The sequence below is a fragment of the Aythya ferina genome (genome assembly GCF_964211825.1).
Source record: "Aythya ferina genome assembly, chromosome: 7".
In the NCBI taxonomy this organism is placed as follows: domain Eukaryota; kingdom Metazoa; phylum Chordata; class Aves; order Anseriformes; family Anatidae; genus Aythya; species Aythya ferina.
This window is the reverse complement of record NC_140302.1, coordinates 33,696,932-33,722,585: the sequence shown is the minus strand read 5'-3', so window position 1 is coordinate 33,722,585 and position 25,654 is coordinate 33,696,932. Positions and strand designations below refer to the sequence as shown.

Genomic DNA, 25,654 nt, shown 5'->3' with positions numbered 1-25,654 from the left:
TATGATTTAAAGTTTACAGATATAGAACGTTGAAAAGTGAGAATCTCGGATTTCAACCAAGTTTTTTGTAAATTAAGTTTTGAAAATGTGGGTTAATTTATTTTTTTCAATTTCATCATCTCCTGAAGTCTTCTCAAAAATATCATGTGGCACTCTTTCTCTTGATTTATCAACAGCTTGGAAACAATGCAACTAAACTGTGCCAACATGTGCCGTGTCTTATTGTGCAAGTGTTTATCCCTTTCAAAGAGTTTCTTGCAGCTGAAAAGAACTGGGGAACAATTGTTATTTTTTTTACTCTGAAAGTTTTCTTTACTTGTTTAGTTTCTGTTTAATTGTTCCCTCCCATAACTATACATGCATAAAATAGATAAAGATCTGTAGAGTTTGCATCATGGTTTGCAGAAATGTTAGCTTTTATAGAGAGTAAGATAACTAAAAGAATAATAAAACTCTGAAATTATCTGGAGAGGATAGAAGATTTGTGGAACTGTGATCACCAAGAGTTTTACAAACAGGTGAGGTTATCATATACTGGTGCTGGAGTAGTTTTAACTGACCCTACCTGAGGGCAGGTGGCCCCAAATGTCTAATTCACTAAAACATTTTCTTAACAATTATTTTATTATCTCCACTCCAAAGCACTGCAGCTGGAAGTGATTCTGTTAGTGTACACATGACAGATCATCCATGATTGTAAATCTATGTTTTGTGAGGGCAAATAGGTAATTTAATATTCCAATTCTTTCTGGCCTGAGACTTTATTCCAAGACCGCTGGTCTTGGTGGAAAGTCACTACAATGTCCCATCCCTCAGGTCACTTCAGGCTCTCTCTCAAGAACATTCTGCTGTCATTTGCTATTGAAACATTTTCAGCGAATTTATTGGAAGAAGGTCTAGACATTTCAACATCACATATCACTTACATAGGTCTCTTACTCTGTCCAGCATGGGGTTTCTGAATTGCTGTCTGGAAATGCATGTCTCTTTTGATTGGAAAAGCAGTCCCAGGGACTAGGCGAGACACGTCCCCACTGGCAGAGAGGCAAAGCTTGCTGCTGAAAAGCAACCTACAATTTAGCCTCTCCTAAACAGCAGTGAAGGCTCTCATGCAAGTGAATGCTCAGCAGAGCAATTACATTAATTTCTTGAGGAGTATTAAATTTCCTAAAGTTATAAAGAAAATTGTCTTCCTAAATTATAAAAGCACTGGATATCCTAAAGGTATCTGTGAAATGTTTATGATTATTACCAACTCTTACAAGAAACAAGAAAATGACAATGTATTTAACACACTTTGATCTTGTCTGTCTGAATGATGACAACTTTGGAGTGGTAGCTCGAGGACTTGGTGATGTAGGTGATAATGCAAAGGGATGTCCCTTGCAAAAGAGCTGCCAATGGAGACCCTGGCCTGCATGGACACTGTGCCCTGCAGAGTCCCTGGGACCCCACATGAGTGGTCCTGGTGTGGGGTGAGCACAGGAGCACTGGAGGTGACTGACAGCCCCTGAGGGAGAGGATGTGGATTCCCTTTCGAAATGTCACATGTTAACTATGGTTTATCTAAAAGGTTAGAACTAGTGAGGCTAGAGCACATTCGTAGGGTATCACATTGTTGGGCTGGCTGTTCACATCACACCTTTATGATGTTGTATGGATTGCAGAGAAATCTGTTTTTAAATGAAACAATATGAATTTGACAGTTCACCTGTGGGGAGTGGAGGTTTTACGATAGAAAGTAGTAGGAATGATAAGGTAACAATACAAATATTTTCATCTGGATCCTCTCCCTGTGGGCCTTTTCCTCAAACACTGGCAGAGTGAGGCTTTTATCCCAAGATGTTCATGGGATCTTGTGATGGTCAGTTTTGACAAATAGTAACTTTAAGGTTTTGGGAGTATTAGGTTTGAGCACACAACTTCATAAACAGAATTCAAACATTATTTCCTGCTACATTTTGTGAAAGTCAGGATATTTAATGTGTACCAACAGAAATTGCTGCTGCATAGAAAAGGTATAAAATCTTTTGCTTTGCAGTTTAAGATGCTTAAAGAATTAATGAAAGCAAAAGTGACATCATGTATAGGAAGATATGGGAAAATGCTACATAGCTGGGGTAAATAGAATAGGAATTAAATGTGATACCTAGGCAACAAAGGTGCACTATTATTTTTTAAATGATTAAACTTTAAATAATTTTTAATATGTTTAATTTTTAGATGACACTTGAACTCTGTAGTCCCCAGTGCTCTGCATGTACTATCAGAGTGCAGGTAGGGGAGGAGTGGTTGGAATTGCTGCTTGCCCTTTCCTTTTAATATTTTTGGAGATGTTTTTCCATGCTGGATGCATGTCCACTGTGTTGCTGGCATTAGAGTTGCTTTCCTTTAAAATTCTGGGTGGCAGAAGTTGATGTAAAGCTTGTAAGTCGGTTCTAACATAATGCTGGCAAAAGAAAGAAGTTTTATAACCATGTGGATGGCAAGCCCTTTGAAATGAGATTCAGGATAATTATTCTGTCTCTGCTAAATCTCCAGGCAAAACTTTCCTGAAATGAATGTTCCTTTGCGTCAGGTTTTGTAATATGAAAGGTCCTTCCTAAGTGATGAAAAAAAAGCAGTTGCAATGGAGAGCAGAGCAAATGAAAACTTCTCACTCTCTGCTAGTAGGTTTCCCTTGGGTGTCTGCTTGAACCTGGAGCCCAGGATGGATCAGTGACATTGGAAAATGTCTTCTCCTTGTGAGAGGACATTATCATGGCACTGAGGTTTGCAGAGCCAGCACATCTCCAGCTTCTGCTCCCAAAGATAATGGTGAAAGCTATTGCCTGGGTTGACCAGTCACACTGTTTTCATGCTCTAAATTTGCATTTGAAGCTTGCTTTGTGCATTGACCTCAGTATAAATTGAAAGCAGCTATGAGATGAACATAAATAAATTATTTTCCCCATCCTACCCTGCCAGTCGTTCTGAGATAATTGCATCTCAGCACCAGTGCTGAGTGCTCACAAACCCACACACAACATCCTCACAAAACCGTCTGTGTGTGAGTGAGAAGGGACGGTGTGCACACAGAAAGATGGATAACAGAAACTTGCTTGCTGAACTGTTTAAAAGAAAGGGGAGATATGGGAACAAATGATGTCATGTTGGTTAATTTAGAAATTATTCAATGTCTGAGAATTTTGAGCTCATCTGGGGGTCTCTTCTGCTTTTCTACAGCACAGATTTAACACCTGCAAGAGAAGCAAAAGAGTCCTTAAGAGGCCTAATCTGTGCACTGGAGTGGAATTTAATCTCCAGCTCAAATCTCTGTCTAGAGAGCAGAGGAAGAAGACTGGGGATATTTGCGTTGATTTCAATGAGTGCTTATCCACATCTGGGAACTGAAGTTGTAATACTGTTATTAAAGCACAATTAACAGTTAAACCCTGTGACTCAGCAGAAGAATATATTTGGGGATAAAGCGCTTGGACTTCATGTAGACAATAAAAGACCTCTGCTCTGACAGAACTGTCTGCAAGGTCTGGCTCTTGGTTGGTTTCAGGATGGGTCTGAAACCTTCAGAGACCTTCTGTGGGAGCTCAGGGTGGATCTGGAGCCTTGTAGAGCAGGAAGAGGAACCCTATACTACCAGAGACCCCCACCTCTTTTTTTTTCACAGCAACCGTGGAACCAGCTCAAGGTATCAAGGAAAGTTTAAGTTGGATCATATATATATTAAGTCTAGACCAATGCATTATGTATTAAGGTTCTCCAATAATTTCAGGTATGTTGCTCATAAACACCTTGATGCAATCTTCTGTTAGAGTTGACTTTGTAGGGTTTTTTTTCCAAAAGTCAACAGAATTATCAGATCACATCATTGCAGTCATCACTTTGCAGGTATGACTTTTGCAACAATGAAATGAAACAGACTTTATAAAGTGTAAACTTTTATATTAAAAAAATAGCTCACACGAAGTCATTTAATCATAATCACATTTCATTAACAGTCAATATAACAAAATCACAATATACATATATAGTATGTATTTATTTATATGTTACTTTTTATTAGCCATTAACTCTATGTAATAAAAATATATTACAACATTTGATATGTATTCACAAAGCACAAGCCATTGTAAACAGAATAGGCAGCACAGGCCCCTTATTCAAAAAACTGAAGGATTAAAATTTACTGTCTTGTATTCCTTTAAACTACAAGTGTTAGTACAACAGAATTTTATATATCTGTCTTTACATGAATGAATATGTATATTAAGAGACTACAGGAGTTTAGCTTACCAGGGACACTAAAGTCCCATGGTCCATTTTAACCCATGGCACTCTTGAGTATTTTGTCATTACAAGTTGGTCTGTGCATCACTCTATCAATTTATTAATATTGCCTTTTTTCCCCCATATAAATAGCCCCTACAATTACAACCCATTGTTATACAAATTAAAGTAAAATGCAATAAATTATAATTTTATACTTATAATATAGTCAAAACATGCCCTATCTACAGCAGCTATTATTAATGCTATTTCAGAACTACCTTTCTTTAGACTGACTAGGTGCTTACAATCTATTTTTGTTATTTCAAAACAAAACAAAATGAAGTTTAAATACACAGGCCATACATTTTTGAACCTCTTATATGAAGTTCCTTACTGATCCAAGAAACACCACTGTCCTTATAGCAAGCAGTTAGCAGCCCCTAACTTTTTCCTTTTAACTTTTTGTTTGTTTGTTTGTTTGTTTGTTTGTTTTAAGCAAGTAATCATCTAATAATCTAATCTAGAGGAAAAGTTTTATATTCAACTGCATCTATAAGGACTGGTAATATATCACATTCCTGCAAGAATTCAGAAGGGAAAGATTAATGATTGTCAAATATATGTGTGTTGTTTTTTTAATGATCTTAAGTAAATAAAAACAACATGAAAAAAATCTAAGGTTTAGAAAAATGTGTATAAATAAAGCTAAATCAAGGCACCTTTTAATTATCTATTTCTATTTTCCAAGGCATTTTGTGATAATGATTTTTCAAACATGTTATGAGGGAAGCCCTATGGTTTCTGCTATAAATGACCCATCACATACTGTGGCTGATGCAGATAGCTTTATTTTACTTGAGTTGGTTGGACCAGATGGTACAGTATGGATAAGTTGTCCCCCGCCTTGTCACATTTGCTGTATGACCCTGAGGACACCACATATTTTACTGACATTGTTTTCCTAACAAAAGTCAGAAAAAGTCAAATGTCATTCAGCTCATGGGATATATATATATTTTTTTCTCTGTAGCTTGTGGATCACATTAACAAATCAGGAGGAGTAGAAATTAGCTGTCTTTGCATAAGGACTTCATGGTCAGGTTTGCAGCGTAAATCACTTTGAAATCCAACAGCTTTTTATTTGTTAATTTTGTTCAAGGACTCAAGACAACATAAGTGCAAAATGACTAAATAGGACTATCTATGGTGGTCAACCATATGGAAGGATATAGCCAAGTTTGCACACTAGGCCACGTTGCATTTCCTTTAGTGTCTCACTAGGATGCACTAGCATTTCATTTGAAAGCACTTGTTTTCTTCTTCCTTAGAAACTCTTGCTGGATCAAATCCCAGTAGAATGGAGGCTCTCAATTTCCTTTTTGCTATTTCTGTTATTTAAAACAAAAAAATGTTTGCTTCAGAACTGTAATTTTATAACTACAGGGACTAGAAAATTCTTTCTCAGTATTCAGTAAACTCCAAATGGAGATCCTTTTCCTAATATATTTTTGAAGACTATTAATCAGTTGAGTGGACTCATGCCTTTGGGTATATTGAAACCATGTGCAATAGTATTTCTTCAAGAAAAAAATCATATTTTACAACACAATTACCACACATGCATGCTTTCATCCACCTGATACATTTGCTTCTCAACACACATTTCTGAAGTGCACTTACAGTCTATAGAGCTAACCATCTTTGTTATAAATATAGACATATATGACAGTATCCTCTCTAGTTCATTAGATCAGCATTAGTTGCTTAAAAATCAACAATTTTAAATACATATTTACATGATACACACCAGAAATACATATAAGAAGTAGACATTTTATAGACACTGCAGCAGCTCTTTTCTCCATGTAAACTTTTATACCTCCCAACAAGGACAGCTGTCTTTTAAAGTGGGATGGTTTTCATAATGAAACCTTATTCATCAAAGATTACAAGGTATACTTAGTGCTCTGAGTTAAAGCATAAAAAGCAAATTGAAAAATAATAGATTTAAGGCTAAAATGTTATTGTCTCACCTATTCAGGCTTGGGTAGCTTATGAAGATATAGTCCCTGATTCTACCAACACAGAAGCTTATGCTTAGCACTAACTATCCAGTGTCACCTGGTAAAGCAAACACCATAGGATCCATGAATCCGAGTTTTCTGTGCTGAATGTGATGTGCAGTGATATACAGAGATTTTTTGGGCTAAATAAAAATGATCTGACATTAGTGTGAAGTCTCTGGTTTTGCTTATAAGGTTCATTTAATCATAAAAACATTTAGTGTAGGGAGAAGATAGTTCTGATAGTAGTGAAAAGCAAGGAATTTCCAGAGTTGTTTCAGTGGCATTCACTGCACATGTAAAAATGAACAGGACAAGATATTCTGAGACCTCAGAACCTTCTTTATTCAGTAGTAAGAGGAATGGAGAAACTATGAAAAGTTTGGCAAGTAAGCCCAGAAAAATTTTCTATCTGCAAACTACATAAACTTTCTGAGCTTTAAGAATTAGTCTGTCTCTTAAAGCAAGGCTCATCCAGGTGTAGATGGTTTCTGGCCATCCAAAGTATGTGACGAGTATCCATATAGCCCAACTGAAAATCATTTAAGCCTTCCTAAACCAACAGGGACCCTCCTATAGAGGCTGTGCTGTTTGTGCTACTGGGCTTTGAGAGAAGTTTTCGCTTTGTCTTTGGGATAAGTGAATGGCTGAGAGTCCTGGAGAGTTCCTGGTGTGGAAGCAGGTCAACAGGAAAAGCCCAGTGCAGCCAGAGCAACACATATCATTGCAACAGCAGTAAAGTAAGGATTAGGTTTCCCAAACTTTCTGGTCCTCAGCCTACCATTCACATCTATTTCTGACCCAGTTTTGTAGCCTCTAAATTGTGCTGATGCAGCTGTTTTTGAAGTCAAGTCTAAGCTGGCTGTCCAGAATGATTTCAGAAAAAATAATTTTCAGGATGCCTTTATTGTTGATGTGGACTAGGATCATTTCCCAGCACTACTGCAGAGCAGACATGCATTGGTAAAACTGAGATGGTAAGCTACAGCAAAAAGCAGTGATGTGCCTCTTGGGAGGTGAATAAGATGACCTCCAGAGGTTCCTTCCACCCATTAGCTGCTCTGCAATGCTGTGATGCACGAGGCTACTGCTGCAGCAGTCAGGCTTCATAAAGATTTGTCTGGGAGTTTTTATATATTGATTATTTGACTCGATTAATTGTTATTGACTTGATTATTATAACTTGATTATTTCATAAATAAAACTTCAGAGGTTATAAAAAGCATGGTTCAGAGCCACTGACAACATAGTTTTGTGGGCCTTTTACTTGAGGGGTAACAACGGGGATAGACCTTAGTTAGAGATGGATCATGTAGTTGCCTAGCATTGAAAGTGGGTACTTGCACTCATGAGGAACTCAACAAACCCTGTTTACATCTTGCATTGTGCAAATACCTTTGAAAACACAGCCCTAAACATTCAGAAGACAGATCTATAAAATCTGGATATAATTATCTAATGGGACTAGATTGTCAGTTGAAGCAACAAAATATTATGTTGATTTATGTCAGTAATAAACATATCATTCTCTCACAGTTTTTGCCATGTGCAATTACCAAATCTTCACATCAAAACTAGTTCAAAAACGTAACATAATATGGGGTCCTAGTTCATAGTTATGGCTCTGAAATTGTACAAGTAACTGTAAAATGAGCAGAGGGAATCTGCAATATGACATAGTGAACTAAATTCTCTTAATTGTCTGCCAATGTTCTGCCTGCCAAACTTACAAGATATGAAGGAAATGTTAATTGAACATGCATGTGAGAAATAGATATTGCATATGGAATGCAGATACCAACAAACAGAAAACTGCATATTGCCTAAGCAGCTGCACAAGTTTTGCACATGCAGTTCCATATTTTGGGCACACATCGTAGCTGTACTTTACAAACTTTTTCAAAAATATTTAAACAACAAATGGAAAATCCACCCCTCGCACACACACTCACATTTGCGTTGAGAAGAAAACAGTTCCACCTCATGACCAGAGATAATAAAGTATTGTGCATTACATTTGCCATCATTATTCTAACTCACTCGAGTGAAAGTGTTGTATAGTACACATAATACTCAGCAGACACATAGTCATATCTACATTCATCACTTAGACACACATTTTAGAAAAATTTGCCAGTTGCCTATAAGAATTCAGATGAATATCTAGCACTTAACAAGCCACAGTATCATATTTCTAATATCTTATGAAATGTCATCAGAAAATGTTAGGGTATTACTTTTATTTTGTATATTGAGTCAGTTTATCAAGCACCAGCATGTACAACTCTTGCTTGCTTCAGATGGTAGAAATATGACAATGTGTCAGAGATCTGATGTAAGTAAGGGGAAATTATATTTATTCTCTGCTATAAGATTAATCCTAGAAGAAAGGCACCATGAAAGAAAGACAAATTTTTAAACATATACAAGGGGAGAGATTTATTGCTCATGGTGACACATAAATCAACCAGTGACTGATGGTGATACACAGGCTTAATGAGACAAGTCCAATGTTATATTCTTCTCTACCTTTTACTTGCCATCCTAACAGTACTATAGTTTTTCTTCTGGGAAATTATTTTGCTCTATTTGAATAATGGATTGAATGCAAAATCCCTCTGGGGCTAGGTTTATCAACAAACCTCCCATTGACTTTGGCAGCAGCCCCATGTCTAAATTGACAACAGTTGTGGACTTTAACAATCAGCCTGTTTTAATTTCTTAACTAAAAGTGGTCTTAGTAAAACATATAACATCCTGATACAAAGCATTTTATCTTTTTAAGCTGATAATCAGCTTTCTACTATCCTTTCAGAATACAGTCAAGCCATCAAAATGACTTGAATTTTGTAAGAAACAAATATTGAACTGGGTGTTTTTACCTATTGTACCTGAGAAAATTATGTTAAGACTAACAAGTCAAATGATTAAGATGAGGTAGGCAATGTAATGTGACTAATGGGTACCACAGAGTGTTGGAAAAACCTACTTGGATTCCATGACTATAGTTGTGTATTTTTTTAATATATATATGCTGTAGTTTTATAACTAAACTGAATAGCTGAGATGAAGACTTTTACTTACATGGTAGTTAGATAATGATCTTCTTTCTGTTATTTATTTATTTTTTTTTTACACTTATAAAGCAGATGACAATGAGAGTTTATAGATTGCACCTGTGCTATTATGCCAGAGGGCTAAGGCAAGGTTCTTCACACTAGTGACCCCAAATTTGAGGTGAAACTTTGAGGTGAAACCTCTCACTGAGTTACCTATCTGGGTTCTTAATCAACAGTCAAAAATTATAGCAGTGGGTGTTTCTGCAAGGTATGAAGGAAAAATATTGTTGTAATATCCGTTTTATCAAAGGCAGGTGTTCATGGTGAAATTTGCAAAATGGAGTAAGCTGAGGTTTGCAGAATAACTGATATTAATGATTTCTCACAAATAAAACAAAATATACTAATTTAGCTCATTAACCTTTTCTGCCAGGGCTTCTGCAGATGCAGATAGATGCCATACAGTGCCCTTTGTTTAGAGAACACAAGAGGTGGCAACTAAAATTAATTCAACATTTTTAGTACTTGGGGCCCTATTTTATCAATATGTCTTCTGTATTTACAGTTGGAATATGCAAGGATTGATGTTAATATAGCCAGCTATATCAGCTGTTATTTAAGTTGCCATTGCATGCATGAAGCCTGTTTAACTGAGAATGTTCATAATCTGGGCATGCATTGACTGTTTTACCCTCGTCAAAAAAAATAGATATAAATAAATAAAATCTAATTTATGGCCACTAGAGAGAAGCTTTCTTGACCTACTGAGCAAAACCTAATTTCATTTCTCATGTTAATTTGCCTTTGTCTTATGGAATTTAAGTCACTTGCTGGAGACTAAGGTGTGAAGAATTAAGGTCAGAATTGGTAGCAAGTCTTTTGCCAATCAAAGTATAAATGTGAAGCATTTGAAACCAATAGTTTTTTACCTGAAAATAATTTTGTTACATTTTTTTTTTGGAGGCAAGTTGTTTTATAAACTGATTATTCCTAAAATCATAGTGCTGACAACTGCTTAATTATTGCTTTTTATTTTCTACATCTTAGTTAATAAGAAAACACTAAAACTGTATCATTTCATAGTGTTTTCCCTGAATTGAGAGAGAAATCACTGAAAATTACCAAAGAAAGTAATTTGTCATTAGTCACTGGAGGATGGATTCAATGTTGTGGCTACGTGACGCTTATGAGGCCATCTATACACTTTAGTTTTACTTACAATGAACTAAATATTGTTTACAAAAATTAAGATACTGTGATAGTTTTTGCGGAAGTGTCACACAGGATTTTCTTGATCTTGAAAATTTTAGTGGTATATGGGTCTGTGTTAGCTGCAGGCTGAGCTGAATGCATGGTAAATATTAATAACATTAATAAGCAGAGCAACATCCCAGTGTTACAGAGATCCAAATTGAAACCTCTGAGATTTGCACTTGTTCAGATATGGAATAATATTACTGTCTGCACTTTCATGGTGGGGAGGAGGTCTATTATTTTTGCTCTACTTGCTTTGGAAATGATACTTTTAAACTCAGCTGTGGGCTTATTTTTCCTGATATATATATATATAAACCATCATTAACTTATTTATTAATTTATTAATATATGGGGCAGGCAGACCAATTTTGCAGCTTTGGGGCAAAATCAATCTCTGTGTAGCTCAGATATACTAGAAAGTGGTTTGAAGGTAGGCAGGAATCATCCTGATTTTTTCATCCTATCTACCTTTTTTACTGTTCTGAAATTTAATGGGGAAGAAAATAATGGGTTTCTGTGAAAGTTACTTAGAAGACATGGCCGAATCCAGCCTGCAGTGTACTACAAAAGTGGCTTTCTCTCCATTCAGTTCTACAGAATTGTTCAAATAATGTGTTTAAAAAGAGGTTGAAAACTATGCTGGGCACTGTATGAGTATCCAGGTAAAGATTTTGCTATTAAGCTTTTTAAGAGCAACTAGACTGGGGTTGTTTTAGTAAAGCCAGATTGGCAGCTCGATTGGAGTGAGCCTTACCTGCAGCCCATGAAAAACACCACACACGTATCCCTGTGTGGCTTTTCTGAAATAATCTCTTGATCGCACCAGTCTGCTTCCTTTACTCTCATGAGCCCTTCCACGAAGGACAAGCTTTTCACCCTGTATGTAGGTGTAACTGCTGATGAAAATCAATGGGAGATTTGTACCCGCAAAGCCTGCAGGACCACTTATCAATAGCACGCTTGTAGTTGTGGGCAGGAGGCACCAAGCAGCCTGCCTCCCATAGGTGTTACAGGGGCTGCGGGAGGGACATGGGCTTCAACCAGCCTCTGTGGCTGCCTCCCAAAACCTTGACAGCTGAGGATAGCTACTAGGGTTAGGCCAGTTACTTTTGTTTTCCATATATCACTTTATGGTTCTTGAAGATCCCATACCAGGCTCCTCATTCGTTCAGTTGCAATATATTCCGGTTGTGCGACTCACTCGTGAGGGCAGAGGAGTTGATGGAGCTTCTTTTGAGGATCTTGTTTATGATGTCCTTCCATGTCTTCTTGTACTGATTCCGTAGCAAAGAGTACACAAAAGGGTCTGAAACAACTTTGCTGTAAGCTAAGCACTTGGAAATGATTCCCCAGTGGGAATTGATGGGGACCACAGAGGACAATTCAACAAGTCTGTGGAAACAGGAAGGTTGAAAGAGTGAATATTCATATTAAATGGATGAGGTAACAGCACAGCTATAAACTAATGACACCTACCCCTCACCCTTGCATTCCTCTCCCACCCAGCAGGGTATGAGGCAGACTTCAAAACAGCCTATTTAAAGGGAGGGCTGATGAGAAACTATTGACTTTTCTAGGGGACGACAATTCTAAAGGGTACATGTGCTGCTGGACAGCCCCATTATGCAATGGAAAATAAGATCTTTGCTGAAAACTATCTTCAGCAGCAGGTGTTCTTAAACCTGCCTGGAAAACACTTGCTAATGTTTCTTCAGACAAAGGACCATTTCCAAGGAACATTCTGAAGTGTGATTCTTGCAGCAGAAATGCCAACAGTGTATTTCAAGCAGTTTAGAGATGAGGATTTTTTCCCCCTCACTCATTTTATTTGCATTCCATGAACTTTCCATACATTTTGTTGTTTAAAATAGCACTGGCAGATGGTGTGGTCCAGTTGTTTGAGCATGAAAGTGGGACTAAAGAGCTTGAATTTGTTGCATCACTGACTAGGAGCTTCTGTCTTCTCTCTCCATTCTGGTTTGCCTACACTGCAAATTCCCTGGCTAAAATACTGTTTCTTCTCAAGTATTTGTGCTAGGCTTAGCACTATGGGTCTGCTGCCAGTGATGGGGCTTTAGTCAGTGATATGGTATTAATAATTCTAATTCTGAGAACAGTTGTGTGTGCTGCATGCTAGCAATTTGATCATTTTGTACTTCGCTTCGATTAGAAGTGGGGTCCATTTGTTCAGAGATGCTTTTAGGGGTGGTGACATTACCCAATATAACCTGTGTGTTTTGTTGTAGAAAAACAATATGTATAAAAATAGCATCCAATGCACTCTGGGATAGAAAGTCAGGCAAAGCAATTTATGATTTAAGTGAACTTTGTAAAACAAACCTTCCACTTCAGTATGTCAGTAGTGCTCAAAACATCCCAATACTCAGGGGTTCTTAGTTAGATACTGTTATAAGTACTTCTGCTCTTGCAAATTCTTACCTATAAGGACCTCTTCTTTTTCATTTTGAAATGATTTCTGAGAACCTCTTTAGTATCCATTTGCATACATTTCAATGACATGCCATGGAAGCCTAAGCTATATTAAATGAATAATTTGATGGAAACATGACATAAGGATGTTTACTGAAGTCAAGGTTTGACAATTCATTTTATACTCTCTTGATTTCACTGTCCAATAATTAAACATCAGTCACTGATAACAGGTTTTAAACAGAAGTATCATCCTGTCACAAATAGCATCTTTACATCGATGTTATCCTATTATCAAAGAACAAATTATTTTGGGATTCTTTATACATTTTACTGAGATGAATGGCCATTCCAGAAATGTGCTGCAGCTGGTCTTGTGCTATTCTCCAGGGAGATCGTACAAACTTCAGTGGACACAAAGGCTGAAAGTATTATGTATGTGAAAAGAGGAACTCAAATAACTATCAAGTTATGGGCTTACAGCCACATGAGACATTTGAGGTGACTAGACTATATGATATGAAAATACTTGAGAACTGCTCTTGCCCTTCCACTGGTGTTGTTTGGCACAGCTTATCACTGTAAGCTGCTCTGAGATACCAAACTGCCACCTGTACCATTTCTCTCCTTTTGTCTTGACTACCTAAATGCTGATCCTTCAGCCTCTCCTTGTAATTACTGGCTGATGTCCTTCATACAAAGTAGGATCCAAATTCAGACAAAATTTTCTTCTACTCAAGCTCCTGGGGGTCTCTTCTGGTGTATATTCACCTGTTTAACAAAATGTAGCTATGACACCCATGTTAGTATGCTCTAAAATGAGATTTGACTGTTTGGAAATTAATCTAGTTCATATTTACTTTGTAATTTACATTGAGCCATTCTTATTCTTTCTGTTCCTCACATATCTGATGGCTTCTTCCTTGCATTTTGAATTTTACTGTGTTGAATTAAATCCTGTTGATTTACTTTGTCAAATGTTTTACGAATGTAAATTTGATTAAGCTTAATTAAATTCAGTGGATGCCTCGAATGACCAATGTATGATAAATTTGTATCTGAGCTTCTGTCACTCAGTTCTACGAGTCGTTAGCAATCTCCATGTAAATATATCAAATAGGCACCTGATGGTTGTAAGCCTAGACCTACTAATTCTGCCTTCAGTGACTGATCAATTAAAAGGCTACACTTTTATCAATAGAATCTTTAATATTTCCTCAAATTATTTCCTTAAGTGTCCTTGATATTTTTATATTTTGCATTTTCTGTAGTATATTTAGTATATTTGCAGATGTACTTGAGCAGATAATGATATGACAAGGGAGAATGTTTTTAAACTAAAAGAGGGGGAGAGTTAGATTAGATGTTAGGAAGAAATCCTTTACTATGATGGTGATGAGGCACTGGCACAGGTTGTCCAGAGAAGCTGTGGATGCCCCATCCCTAGAGCTTCAAGGCCAGGCTGGATGGGACTTTGAGCAACCTGGTCTAGTGGGTAGCATCCCTGCCCATGGCAGGGGAATTGGAATTGGGTGGTTTCTCAGGTCCCTTTTAACCCAAGCTATTCTATGATATCTAGCAACAAATGTAGACTACCCCCAAGATATGCAATTTCATTTCATGTAGAAACAATTAAATGTCATTCTTGTAAAGACTATCATATAACTTATTGCCTTTGAAAGGGTTTCATGAAACATCTCAGCCAGGAAGATATTTTCAGTGAAGGAGCATTAATATTTCAGATCAACCTGTAAATTAAATTCTACAGTATTGTCTACATAATTCCCCTACTTGCTTTCATAAGCCACTCTTTTACTGTCTGATAATACCTGTACTTCAAAGCTATAAACCGTTTTGCTGTGATACTTTGTCAATATTTTAGAAATATATTTCTGTAGAGCACTTGGTGTCAAGTGGCTATCCAATTATTTTATTTCACTTTCAGTAAACAAACAAGAATGTTACCTTGATGTGTAAGACCTTGATCTCTTATGCAGTGGAATACACAATGCAAATGTTTTATCAACATGTGCAGTTAATCATTTTAGTAAAATATTCTACTGAATGTGTATAGGTCCAGCTGGCTAGTATAATAATGGCAGCATCTCTCTTGTGCATTGCCTAAACTTGAAAAAAACTGAATTACAAAGAAAAGTCTGAATAGGCCAGAGAGCCTCAAACAAGCTAAAATGTCTGGTTGTTTTGGAGTAAAACAAGTCGCACTTCATTTTGGAGCTGGTAGATGAACTGATCTTCTTACAAGAAATTTATTCTCTTGGCCCAAATTGTGGAAGTTAGATCAACTCTTTAAGCGTATACTTCTAACACTTATATTTGTTACTAATTCTGGTTTTTGTTTTTCATACAAGTCTCATAGTAACAGAATTTAACCTTAGTCATTTATTTTGTGTTAATGGTATGAATAAGCCAAACATCAGTTTTAGTTTGACTTTTATGCTTATTTTACTTTAGTAGACTGAATCTTATGTATCCTGTCTTGCTAGTGGAAAAAGCCTAGCCAGTTTTGCCTCATAAGTGGAACATATATTACAACCAGACAGCTTCTGTTAAGGAAGTAGTGTAACTTGTGGACCTTCAGCTCTTGTAAACTGTTGCTCTTAGTCATTGCTGCTCTCCAGAGCTGTGGGAACCAGCTGGCAGCAGAGATGTGATGATAGGGAGCAGCGCTGGCCAGCTTGTGCCAGCAGATTTCTCATGCAGAAGGAAAATCTCTTTACCTCATGTCAGCTGTAGCTCTTGAGGGAGCCTTTAAGGCCACTGTCTTCAAATATGTCAGCCTAAGATTGTATAGGAAAAGCATGCATTTAATATACATGAACAAGAACATAACTCAGAACTCCTCTGTGGGTTTGCTTGTTTGTCTGTCCAAGCAGGATTTGTATGCAGAGGGCAGTCAACCAGTGTAAAAAAAAAACATGGTTTGTTTATCCCCTGATCCCCAGAGATTATACAAGAGAAATTCAATCCTCCTCCTTAACCTGAGGGTTTGGGATTGCAAACTTCTTTCTGATATTACTTCAGGATTTTTAATTTAGGGCCAATCTCCTCACACATAGACAGCACTTATTAAATTACATGAGCAAAGTTCTGTATTTGTCTGAAATGCCTGGAGTTGGACATGAATATTAGAAATTGGTATGACTTATTTTAATCTTTCTTATGAAAAAGCTCCTTAGCGAAAACAGGTTTTGAACAATATTGTTCAATCACGTAATGATAAATATAGCAAAAAAAAAAAAAAAAAAAAAAAAAAAGAGAGATGTGTACTAATAGCATTTTTCCAAACCAAGCAACAAGCTATGCCTATAAAGATGTACTACCCTGTATTGTATATGTCATACTGCTACTTTGGAACATGGAATCAAGAAGAATGAGGTTGTATAGATATACTACTTAAGGTCAGCTACTGAAGTAATTAAAAGGGTGTTTTCCTGATAAAAGGGGTAGCTAATCTGATTTTTACCTTAATGTAATCTGAAAGACTCTGACCCAGAGAAGAATTTGTCTGACTGGGGCCATAGGCATGGCTTCCTTGTTGGCTTGTGGGACTGCAGCAGACAGCTGGTGGTTTTTAGTGGGGAAGCAGAAATATTATAGCGAAACCTGGTGATTAGCTGCTTTGAGGCCTTAATTCATAAAGTACTTCAGAGCATGTTTAAAGTGTTCTGCCAATTAGAGTCTGCTGTCTACAAGCAGTGCTGAACAATACACTTCATCAGTTACCTTCTGTTTACTGCCTTGAAAAGTGACTGATTGCCTCTGTCTTGTGAAGTGCAAAACACTCTGGACATAGTCCAAAAAATAATACTTGCTTGCATAATTAAACCTATTCTTCCCCTGACTTCTGCATTTCAGCCATACACAGGAGGCGCAGGGAGGCACAGTAACATGCATCCTGGAATACCCATCCATGCAGCATGGTCCCAGGAAGATTCAGGTAGCTAAACAGGGAATTCCATTTAGCCTGTCATGCAGTAATTCCTTTAGATCAGTTAGAGATGAAAAGGCCAATAAAGTGATAGCCCTTACTTCTTATGTCTGACCATTGCACAAGTCTTTTCCTTTGTTGAAAAACATCTTTGTGCATTTTGGACCTTATGTCTTAAGTCTTGTAGTTACTGCCCGTGGAAAAGCTATTAGTCTTTAATGGAATGAAGACTTGGGTGAACATTTAAGTGAGCCTTGTAAAGATTAAAACAGATAGTTTGGGGATTTTTTTTAATCCCTCTTCTGCACTTCAGGACTATGACGACACAAATTAGGATGACTCAGAACTAAGAGTAAGGGGGCAGATGGTGCCTGAATACTGGGCTGAGATGTGAAGAGCACAGAAATACTTCTGACAGCCCTGGCTCAAGCACTCGCTGTCACTCAGGACTGAGCTGTGAGCTATTCGATGACTGCGATGATTCTCATTAAGCTCAGAGACCCAATATAAAATTAAACTTAACTACTTGCAATGACAAATACTCTAATATCTTATAGCCTGAGAATTAAGGCTAAGTGCCTATTATTATTATAAATATTTTCATGCAATTTTAGTGCACAGAGCATGGAGTGTCTTCTTGCCCCTGCTAAGTAGAAGTGAAGAAATATATGATAACACTGCTATAAATGTATTTGAAACATTTTTACAAATTATTAGCACAAATAAATTAGCTATTATTATCATAAACATAAAATGACTGTGGTGTGCTGGTTTGCCTTTCTACAGAGACTACAAGACCTTTTGTGAATTGTTTGGTTAGACATAGAAAATCATGATATTATATTGAGGTGGAAAAATTGGTTTTGCTGTGTAATATAATTAGTATAATTGCTTATACTGAGTCTTAATTCAGCTTTTTCAAGGATTGTGTTGTTTTACTTTTTTTTGGTCAATCTGAATTTGACCGAAGTCATCCCCCAAAATTTCTGTCCGATAATATCTAAATAGGTGATGTTTCAGAAATACTTTTTTCTTTTTCTGTTCTGCATAGCAATATTTCAGTTTTTCCAGAGTCTTAATAAGCACAAGTTGTAAATTTATTTCTAATAACTTCATAACACTTCTTCAGATATACACCCTCTTTCATATTTTTGTTTCATAAGAGTGTTTCCCACAGGAGCCATTTCCAATGATAAACTAGTAGATAAATAAGGACACCTGACCATAAATCACAAGAACTTTTTTAGCTGTAATCTAGGACAGCTTTGATATTTAATGTATATGATCAAGAACTCGGTCCAAACAAAAACCTATGGGTTGTCTGTGGACTGTGTTGTCACCTCAGCTGGATCTTGTTTGAGCAGGCTTTTACATCCTGACCTATTCAGACAAGTGCCTTATCTTGTGGATCACCCCGTTGGGCTAATGAGGTAATCTGAAGAGTAGCAGAGTTGGTCTCAAAATAACTACAACATCTATGGGCCTCTGTGGACTGAACTCCTAAATCACTCCCATGCAACCAATACATTGACTTGGCTGACCAAACAGGGCTTGGCCCACAGGTTGTAGCAGGATTATATCAGGTAAGTGCTATAATATTCTATATAGTTTTGTTAGCTCAGTAAATACAGCCTCTGTCTTAGGAGTTGAAATGCTGCACAGAATTTTCACAGGAGACTAGAATCAATTTCTAGTTCAGAGTGCACTGCTTTTCCAACTTGAGTTCATCTCCACAGTATTTTTCACTGCATAGGTTCCCACTTACCTTGTGATAACATAAGGTGCAAAACAGAGTATAAAAGTACCGATAAAGGTACTTATTTTCTTTGTTGCTCGTTGCCTCCGTCTCTTTTGTTCTTCCAGACAACGCTCTCTTACACTGTGACATTCAACACAAACAAGAACATGAATCATAATATCAGGTAGCAGACTTTAATGGCTATACTTCTGGAATGATTGAAATCAATCTTTCCACTAAGTGCTTTCCAGCAAGTGCTGTATTCACATATATACAATAGCATGTTTCTATAGGACAAAACTGAGTATCAATCCTTTATATGATTTTACCCTTCAAAAATAATTATGGGGAAATGCAGGTATATACTTTTATATATATATATATATATATTTATATATATATATAAACATTTACACACACCCCTTATATCTATTCATATATAGACAAGTTGGTGGAATTCAGCCTTGAATTCAGCTGCAACTCCTTTCTGAATTACTGTAAGCTGTGTATGCAGGCTGGAGTTTGCCTCATGATATTCAGAGATTTGGAAGATATCCAGAGTGGGGTAGGCAACATGCTGCTTTCCTAGAAATAGCAATTCAAATGACAATATCACAGATAGGAGGAACTGCCCAGTGAGATAAGCAGCAAAACATAATAAAATTGTAACAGGAAAAACACCCTCTAAACATTCAGCCCAACATTAGAGAAATCATTACATCCCATAACTGTGAACTGTGTGGCCATAAATCTTATGACAGATCCTGCACGGACTAAGTGCTTTGCAAAGCTGGGAATTATGCAACAAATCTGAAGAACTGTGATGTTCTGACTCCACAGATCAAACTACCTGCCTTGTTTCAGATCAAATGTACAAATTAGTCATGCCCTGCTCTTTCCTACCTGTGGCATTTTAGGACATGAGTTTTCTCATTTGAGCTTCCTGATGGTGGTCACAACAGGGTGCCAGAGAGCTGCAAAGCCCCTCAGGGTGCAGGCAGGGCAATAGGATCATGGGGTACCCATGATCTGAGCCCACCCTTCCACTGCAAGAACACCCCTCTGAGATTAGTACATTGGCTTCCTGAGACTGATAACATGAAAGTCCATCCTCCTCTACCTGTTTGGGCAACTTCTGTGCTGGCTGCATGAATCCCAGGGATGGGAACAAGCAAATGGTTGACCAGGTGAGAATGGGAGGCACTGGTTGTATCTGCCAGAACCCCCCCTACCTGAACTAGTGCATCAGCCAGCACACTTCCTTTGGAGAAGGACAAAAATAAAGCCAGGCTGCATGCCAAAATCCCTCTCTAGGCATATAGCAGCACTATGTGTTGGTTTATTGCGCAGGTCTCGGGGCAAAGCAACCACATGTCTTGGGAGAAGTCAGCGGTCTGGCCCACGTGCTGCACATTGTAATTGCGTGGGGTTGGTCTCCCTCTGCTTTTATTGTAAATTTGTAATCGGTGACTCAGTGCCCGGTTCCACACGCGTATTTTAATAGCTGTGGGGTTTATGACCATACCCTTACATTATTTGTTGTAATTAAATGTTTAATCATCTAAGTATGCGTTGTGTCCTGAGAATCTCAGTGTGCTTTGCTGCTCTCTGTGGCAGGTAGTTGCTATGTTACCTTTCTATTGGGCTAAAGAAAAAAAAATGTTTTTTTTTTTTTTTTTTTTTTTTTTTTTTTTTATATATATCCATTTTATTTCTGGTCTTATCAAGCCCTCAGAGCAGCATGGTAACTGGCAAAGTGAACAAAATACTGGGGAAAAAGTTCGTTCTCCTTGAAATAATGAATTTCCTCACGAAGAATATGCCTAAGTAGAATTAAAACACATCTAAAAGTGTTACATGTTCTATGTCTGAGTTATTTGCAGCTCAAAGTGACAGCTGAGAAGAAAAAAAAAATCTACCTTTTCAAGGGAACCTATGATATGCTTTGAGTTCTGCAAGAGCTGGAATATTTTTAGGTGCAAACAGCCAATCTGAGAGGTTCAATAGCTTCACTTAAGACCAGTGTTATTAAATTCATGTTATCCCAGGAACATGCTGGTATGGAAAAAGAAAACTCCAAAGTGGGTTCAATTAGGGTGCTGTACTGGGGAGGAGGGCATTACAATTTTTGTTTCTAGAAGTTTTACCAGTTATATTTCTTCACATTTTATTTGACACATGCAAAGCTGTCTTTGATTTCTGGTGCTCATGTATGATGTGAAAAGTCCTGAAGACTTCAACCAATTGCTTTTGATCAGCCTTTCCAGATGTAGCTAATAAATACCTACCTTTGTGATGTGGTATTTTATCTCAATCCTTCAAACAGAGAATGTGTTCAAATGGATATTTTGCTTTTGTATGCTGTTGTGTGCAGCAAGATAAAAATATATACACAGGTTCCAGTAGTGACACTGGTAACAGAACTGGGTAGTTGACTTAGCTTTTATTTAAAGATTTTAATATCCTGGAAAATCTGAGATATATCCCTTCAAAGGTTTGGTATTCTAAACAAACTTTATGAGACACTGGACCTTAAGATCTAGTATCTTTAAGAGCTGAATACACCAAAAAGTTAGTATAGATAATTTGGGTTAAGAAATACATAAGTTAAGCAATTAAGTGGATTCTTGCCCAAGCCACTCACTATAACTCAGATAAATTGGTTTTAGGAACAAAGTCAAGAGAAAGTAGTACCCAGTAAAAATGCCTGAGCTAACTTGAAAGGACATGTGCCCTAAACATTCACACGATTTTATGTGGTATTTAGAGGATTCCTTTGTACTCTTCTCAAATGGTCTTCAGAAGATCACTTGTGTCTTTCCAAATCACAGGTAGTAAAGCCATCTGTCACGATGCCTGTCGCTAGACCCCCTTGCGGGTGGATTCTGAGTCACAGGGAGCAGAGAATTGTCCATACACATTTCTCAGCAGTGAAACTAGATCATGCAAAAAGCCAGAAATGTCAGGGTAGGTGAAACTGGGATTACAAACTTTGTTCCCTCATGTTCAACCTCACAGCACCCATGTCTATACTGTTAGGTACCATAGCAAATATTAATCATCCCTTTATATATACCACTTATATAACTCAAATTATGCCTTTGTTAGAGTTTTAGGAACATCACTTTGTGAAAAGCCTTTGTGTAGTTCTCACGCTTGGGAAGGCAATCCAAGGTTTGACTCTGTCAGCTGCAGCAGCTGTCACCTCCTCAGGCAACACCACCATGGGTTAAAATCAGCCATCATACCTGCAGTCTAAGGAATAAGTTAAAACTCCCCTTTCTTAGAGAATAGCCTGGTGTAAGAGCTAAACAGCAGTTAGTAAATAGAGGTTACTCACAGCAAAGTGCCTGTATAACTCTGTCTCCTCCAAAGAAAGGTCTAACGCCCACAGCCCCACTGAACCTGCCCTTCAGTGATGTGATTACAAAATGCAGGAACACCCTCAAGTTAACTCAGACCAGAGAAAATGCAGAGGAGGAGAAATACCATTGAGATTTTTGCCTCTTTTCTGTGCAATCCAGCCATACTTGAAGCATTAGGTGTAACGATTGCTATTTCAAACAGCCCTGGTGGGTTCGCAGTTCTGCCCTGGGAGAGGCCACTCAAAGCCTGTGCAGAAATCAAGATCAATTGAGGTATGGTTTAGCAACCAGACAGCACGTGGGGTAGAAGGGTGTTTTTTCCTCTGCGTGACTTGGTGGATAAGGGAAGATTTATACATGTGTTTCTCAAAAGCAGGACCAGGACTCACCCAAAGTCCTGTTCCACATTCTTGGTCAAGAGACAGATCAGACAGCTTCCCTGGAGAACTTTCAGCTAGTGTTTCTGTTCCTCTGGCACAGTGCTGGCCTGCCCTGATCCTTTCAGACTTATTTGCCTCGGGCTTAGGAATCCCCAAACTGTGACCTTATTCTGAGGACAACCACATGTGCTCTCAGTCCTGCAGCTCAGCTCCCAGCTGGCTGAGGATGGAGGGAGCTGGTGTTTGCCTCCAGCCTGCAGAGCAAAGGACAAAGCAGAGGGGGGGCAGGAGGGATGTCTGCCGTGGGGCTGCCCTCTTTATCTGCTCTTGTCTTCCTTGCTTCCAGCCAGATTTCTTCCCCCGTATCAGACACCTCACTGTGCTGGCAGCTGCTAGCACTTCGCTGAAACACATTTCTCTTCCCTTCAGCCTGTGACAGAGACAGTCTGAACTTTTAAGATTGGGTCTCTGACTGTCTCCCAAGTAGCACACGCATCCCTCACAGCCACTCTGTCACTCTGCGTAGCCAAACCATTTTCTCCCTTCTTTTCCAGGCAAATCCATCAAACCCTTTCCTTTCCAATCACCCCCTCCAGACACGCTCCTCCCCAAAACCAAACTCTGAGCAAACCAGGCCCATTTCTCTCCACACTGTGACCAGTTCCCCCGCTTTCCCCTGCCCAGAGCTCACCCACTGACTTTGCCACCTTGTCCCAGTCAGAGCTGGTTCTTAACCCATCTGCCCCAGCCCCTGGGAGCCTCTCAGCCCTAACCCGGTTATTCTGATCCATCAGCCCCCATCCCTCTCCACCCTACCCCAGCTCCGTGGGTTCATTTCTCAAATCACCAGGTGGGTCACTCTGGCTGGTCCGTTCTCAGCAGTCCAATCCCACGTCCTTCCAGCCATGCCTGCTTCAGCCCTCTCTGTTTCACCCTCTCTGCTTCCCGTGAGCAGAACGATGGCACAAACACACTGCACACCAACTCCTGTGCACCAGGCACCTACCCGGCTCCTCGCCAGGACCTCTTCCTGCCCAGCACCGCCCTGGGGCTTCCATCCAGCAAGGATTTCTCTCTTTCAGCTTTACAGCTCAGTTCTCCTTAACGAGCCAGGGAGCTCGTAACGAGCTCCCACCCTCCCTTCTCCAGTGAAATCTGCTTCCCTTCCAGATCCAGGCACATCCTATTCGTACAGGATTTACAGTTTGTGTATAATCTCTGATGTGACTCTTGCACAGCTTTCCAACACATTTTCATGTCTGTTTGGTGCTTGCCTGTAAGCCCATTATTCTCCCAGCCCCTGGAGACTTTTCTCCTAACAATTTCCTTGCTTACGGACTCTCATTAGCAATGAACTTTATACATCCCTCGCTTGTCATATTAACATTGCTACTGAAGTCTCTCTCAGCTGGATTTAAATACAGGCATTCAAGCATACGCATTTTGCAGATGCTATTCTCTTTCAATTCTGCCTTCAGAAAATATAAGGTTACAGAGGGCACAGCAATACAGACAGAGCTGGGCAGAGGAGCAGCACGCAGTGCCCCAGACTCCCTTCCCTTCCAGCTCCAAGTGGAGGGACATGTGCCCCCTCTCAGTGAGATTCAGCAGCATTTGGGGCTGACAGTGCCCAAACCCACAAATCTGTCAGTCACTAAATCCACCTTCTGAGACAAGGGGCAGTGATCTGACCATTGCCTCGAAGGGAAATGCATGCCCAGGTAAAACAGCCTGTTTCTTTGCTCTCCCTCTCAAAACAAGCTCCTAAAAATAACAAAGAAGAGTTGTTTTTGCAACCCCAAAAATGAACACAAGTACAAAGAAGCATGCAGAACAGAAACCAGCAGGGATGCTTGTTTTCTTCCCCTCCCGATCCCCCGCTGTGATACCGATCAGACTGTACTTAACATAACACCAAACCCGCTCCTTGCTTCCTCTGCAACAAAGTCTCACCTGCTGCTCTCACAGGCACCTTACCTGGGATGGATGTCCACAAGCAGCACCAGGGTCTGCATAGTGATCACGTCAATCCGCTTACAGTGAAACCGTGCCACCTTCAGCACTTTTAGATATGTGAAACACAGGACTATAAGGGAGAGGAGGAAGCTGAGGGTGTGAAAGACCCCAGTGAAAATCACAAACTGTGTCCTATCCTCTGGTCTCTTATTGTACAGGGTGCAGGAGGCATAGAGGTGATGGAAACCCACCCAGGAGAGAGAAGCTGCCACTATCGGGAACGACACCGAGTGCAGCCACGTGTAGCTCAGTATGAGAGCAGCATCTCTGTACCTCATTTTGGAGTGATAACTTAGAGGGAAGACCACAGCAATCCACCTGTCAATGCTCAAAGCTGCCATGCTCAGCATGGAGTTCGTGGTGAGGAAAGTCTCCAGGAAGCCCACAATGTGGCAGATCTGATCTCCTCCTGGTTGACTCTTGTAAATGATCCCAGCCAAGGTCAGGGGCATGTTCGAAACGGTCATCAACAGGTTGCAGAAGGTGAGGTTGAGGATGAACAATCCCGGGACCTGCTTGCGGATGTCAGCGCTGTACAGGAAGCACATCAGCACCAGCACGTTGGCCAGCAGGGCCACGAGCATCAGCACCACCACCACGAAAGCCAGGATCACCTCCCAGATGCTCATGGTGCGTCCAGTCACAGGAGGGACATCTCCAAAACTGCGCCGCGCCGGCACCCGGGGACCATGGCGCGAGGCGCTCTCACCTCGCCCTCCTCCCCAGCCTGCTCGCACTCTTGCATGCCCCCCGTATTTTTAGAAGAGCTGCAGTTTTTTTCTCCAACCTCCCCCTCCTCGCTGCTCCTTTCCACGTCAACGCTCTCCGAGACGTGCACAAAAGCGCTGGGAATGCCCATCAAACTGTGAGGAGGGCTTAAAAAATATCAGCAGGACTGAACCACTGTCTCCACTCGGTCCATTTGAAGGCGAGCAGGTTATTCTGAGAAACTGCTCTCCTGAGATCCCTAATTATCAGCCCAAAGCTTGCAAGCAATTCACCGAGTGAATTGTGCTCTCTTTCTCCCTTGCTTTCTCTCTCTCTCTTGCTCTTGCTCTGCCCTCCCCTCTCCTCCAACCCTCACTCCCTTCCAGGCTGAATGTAACCTGCTTTTTATGATCACAGATA

General features: G+C 39.3%; 1 protein-coding gene across 2 annotated transcripts; it reads right to left on the bottom strand.

Moving 5' to 3' along the window:
- Nucleotides 1–4,731: 4,731 nt before the first annotated feature.
- On the bottom strand, nucleotides 4,732–25,432 carry GPR26 (G protein-coupled receptor 26). 2 transcript variants are annotated; one of them, XR_014694675.1, is made up of 4 exons: nucleotides 24,488–25,432; nucleotides 18,793–18,906; nucleotides 11,403–12,040; nucleotides 4,732–5,657 (listed from the first exon to the last, which is right to left on the bottom strand). XR_014694675.1 is itself a non-coding variant. In XM_084524937.1 (3 exons), exons 1-3 carry the CDS (start codon nucleotides 25,153–25,155, stop codon nucleotides 11,809–11,811), a joined length of 1,014 nt encoding a protein of 337 aa, XP_084381063.1. In that variant the 5' UTR covers nucleotides 25,156–25,432; the 3' UTR covers nucleotides 9,407–11,808. The 2 variants fall into 2 exon arrangements, 1 of the variants encoding a protein (XP_084381063.1); XM_084524937.1 differs by lacking the exon at nucleotides 4,732–5,657 and having other exon boundaries at nucleotides 9,407–12,040.
- Between the last annotated feature and the right edge of the window lie 222 nt (nucleotides 25,433–25,654).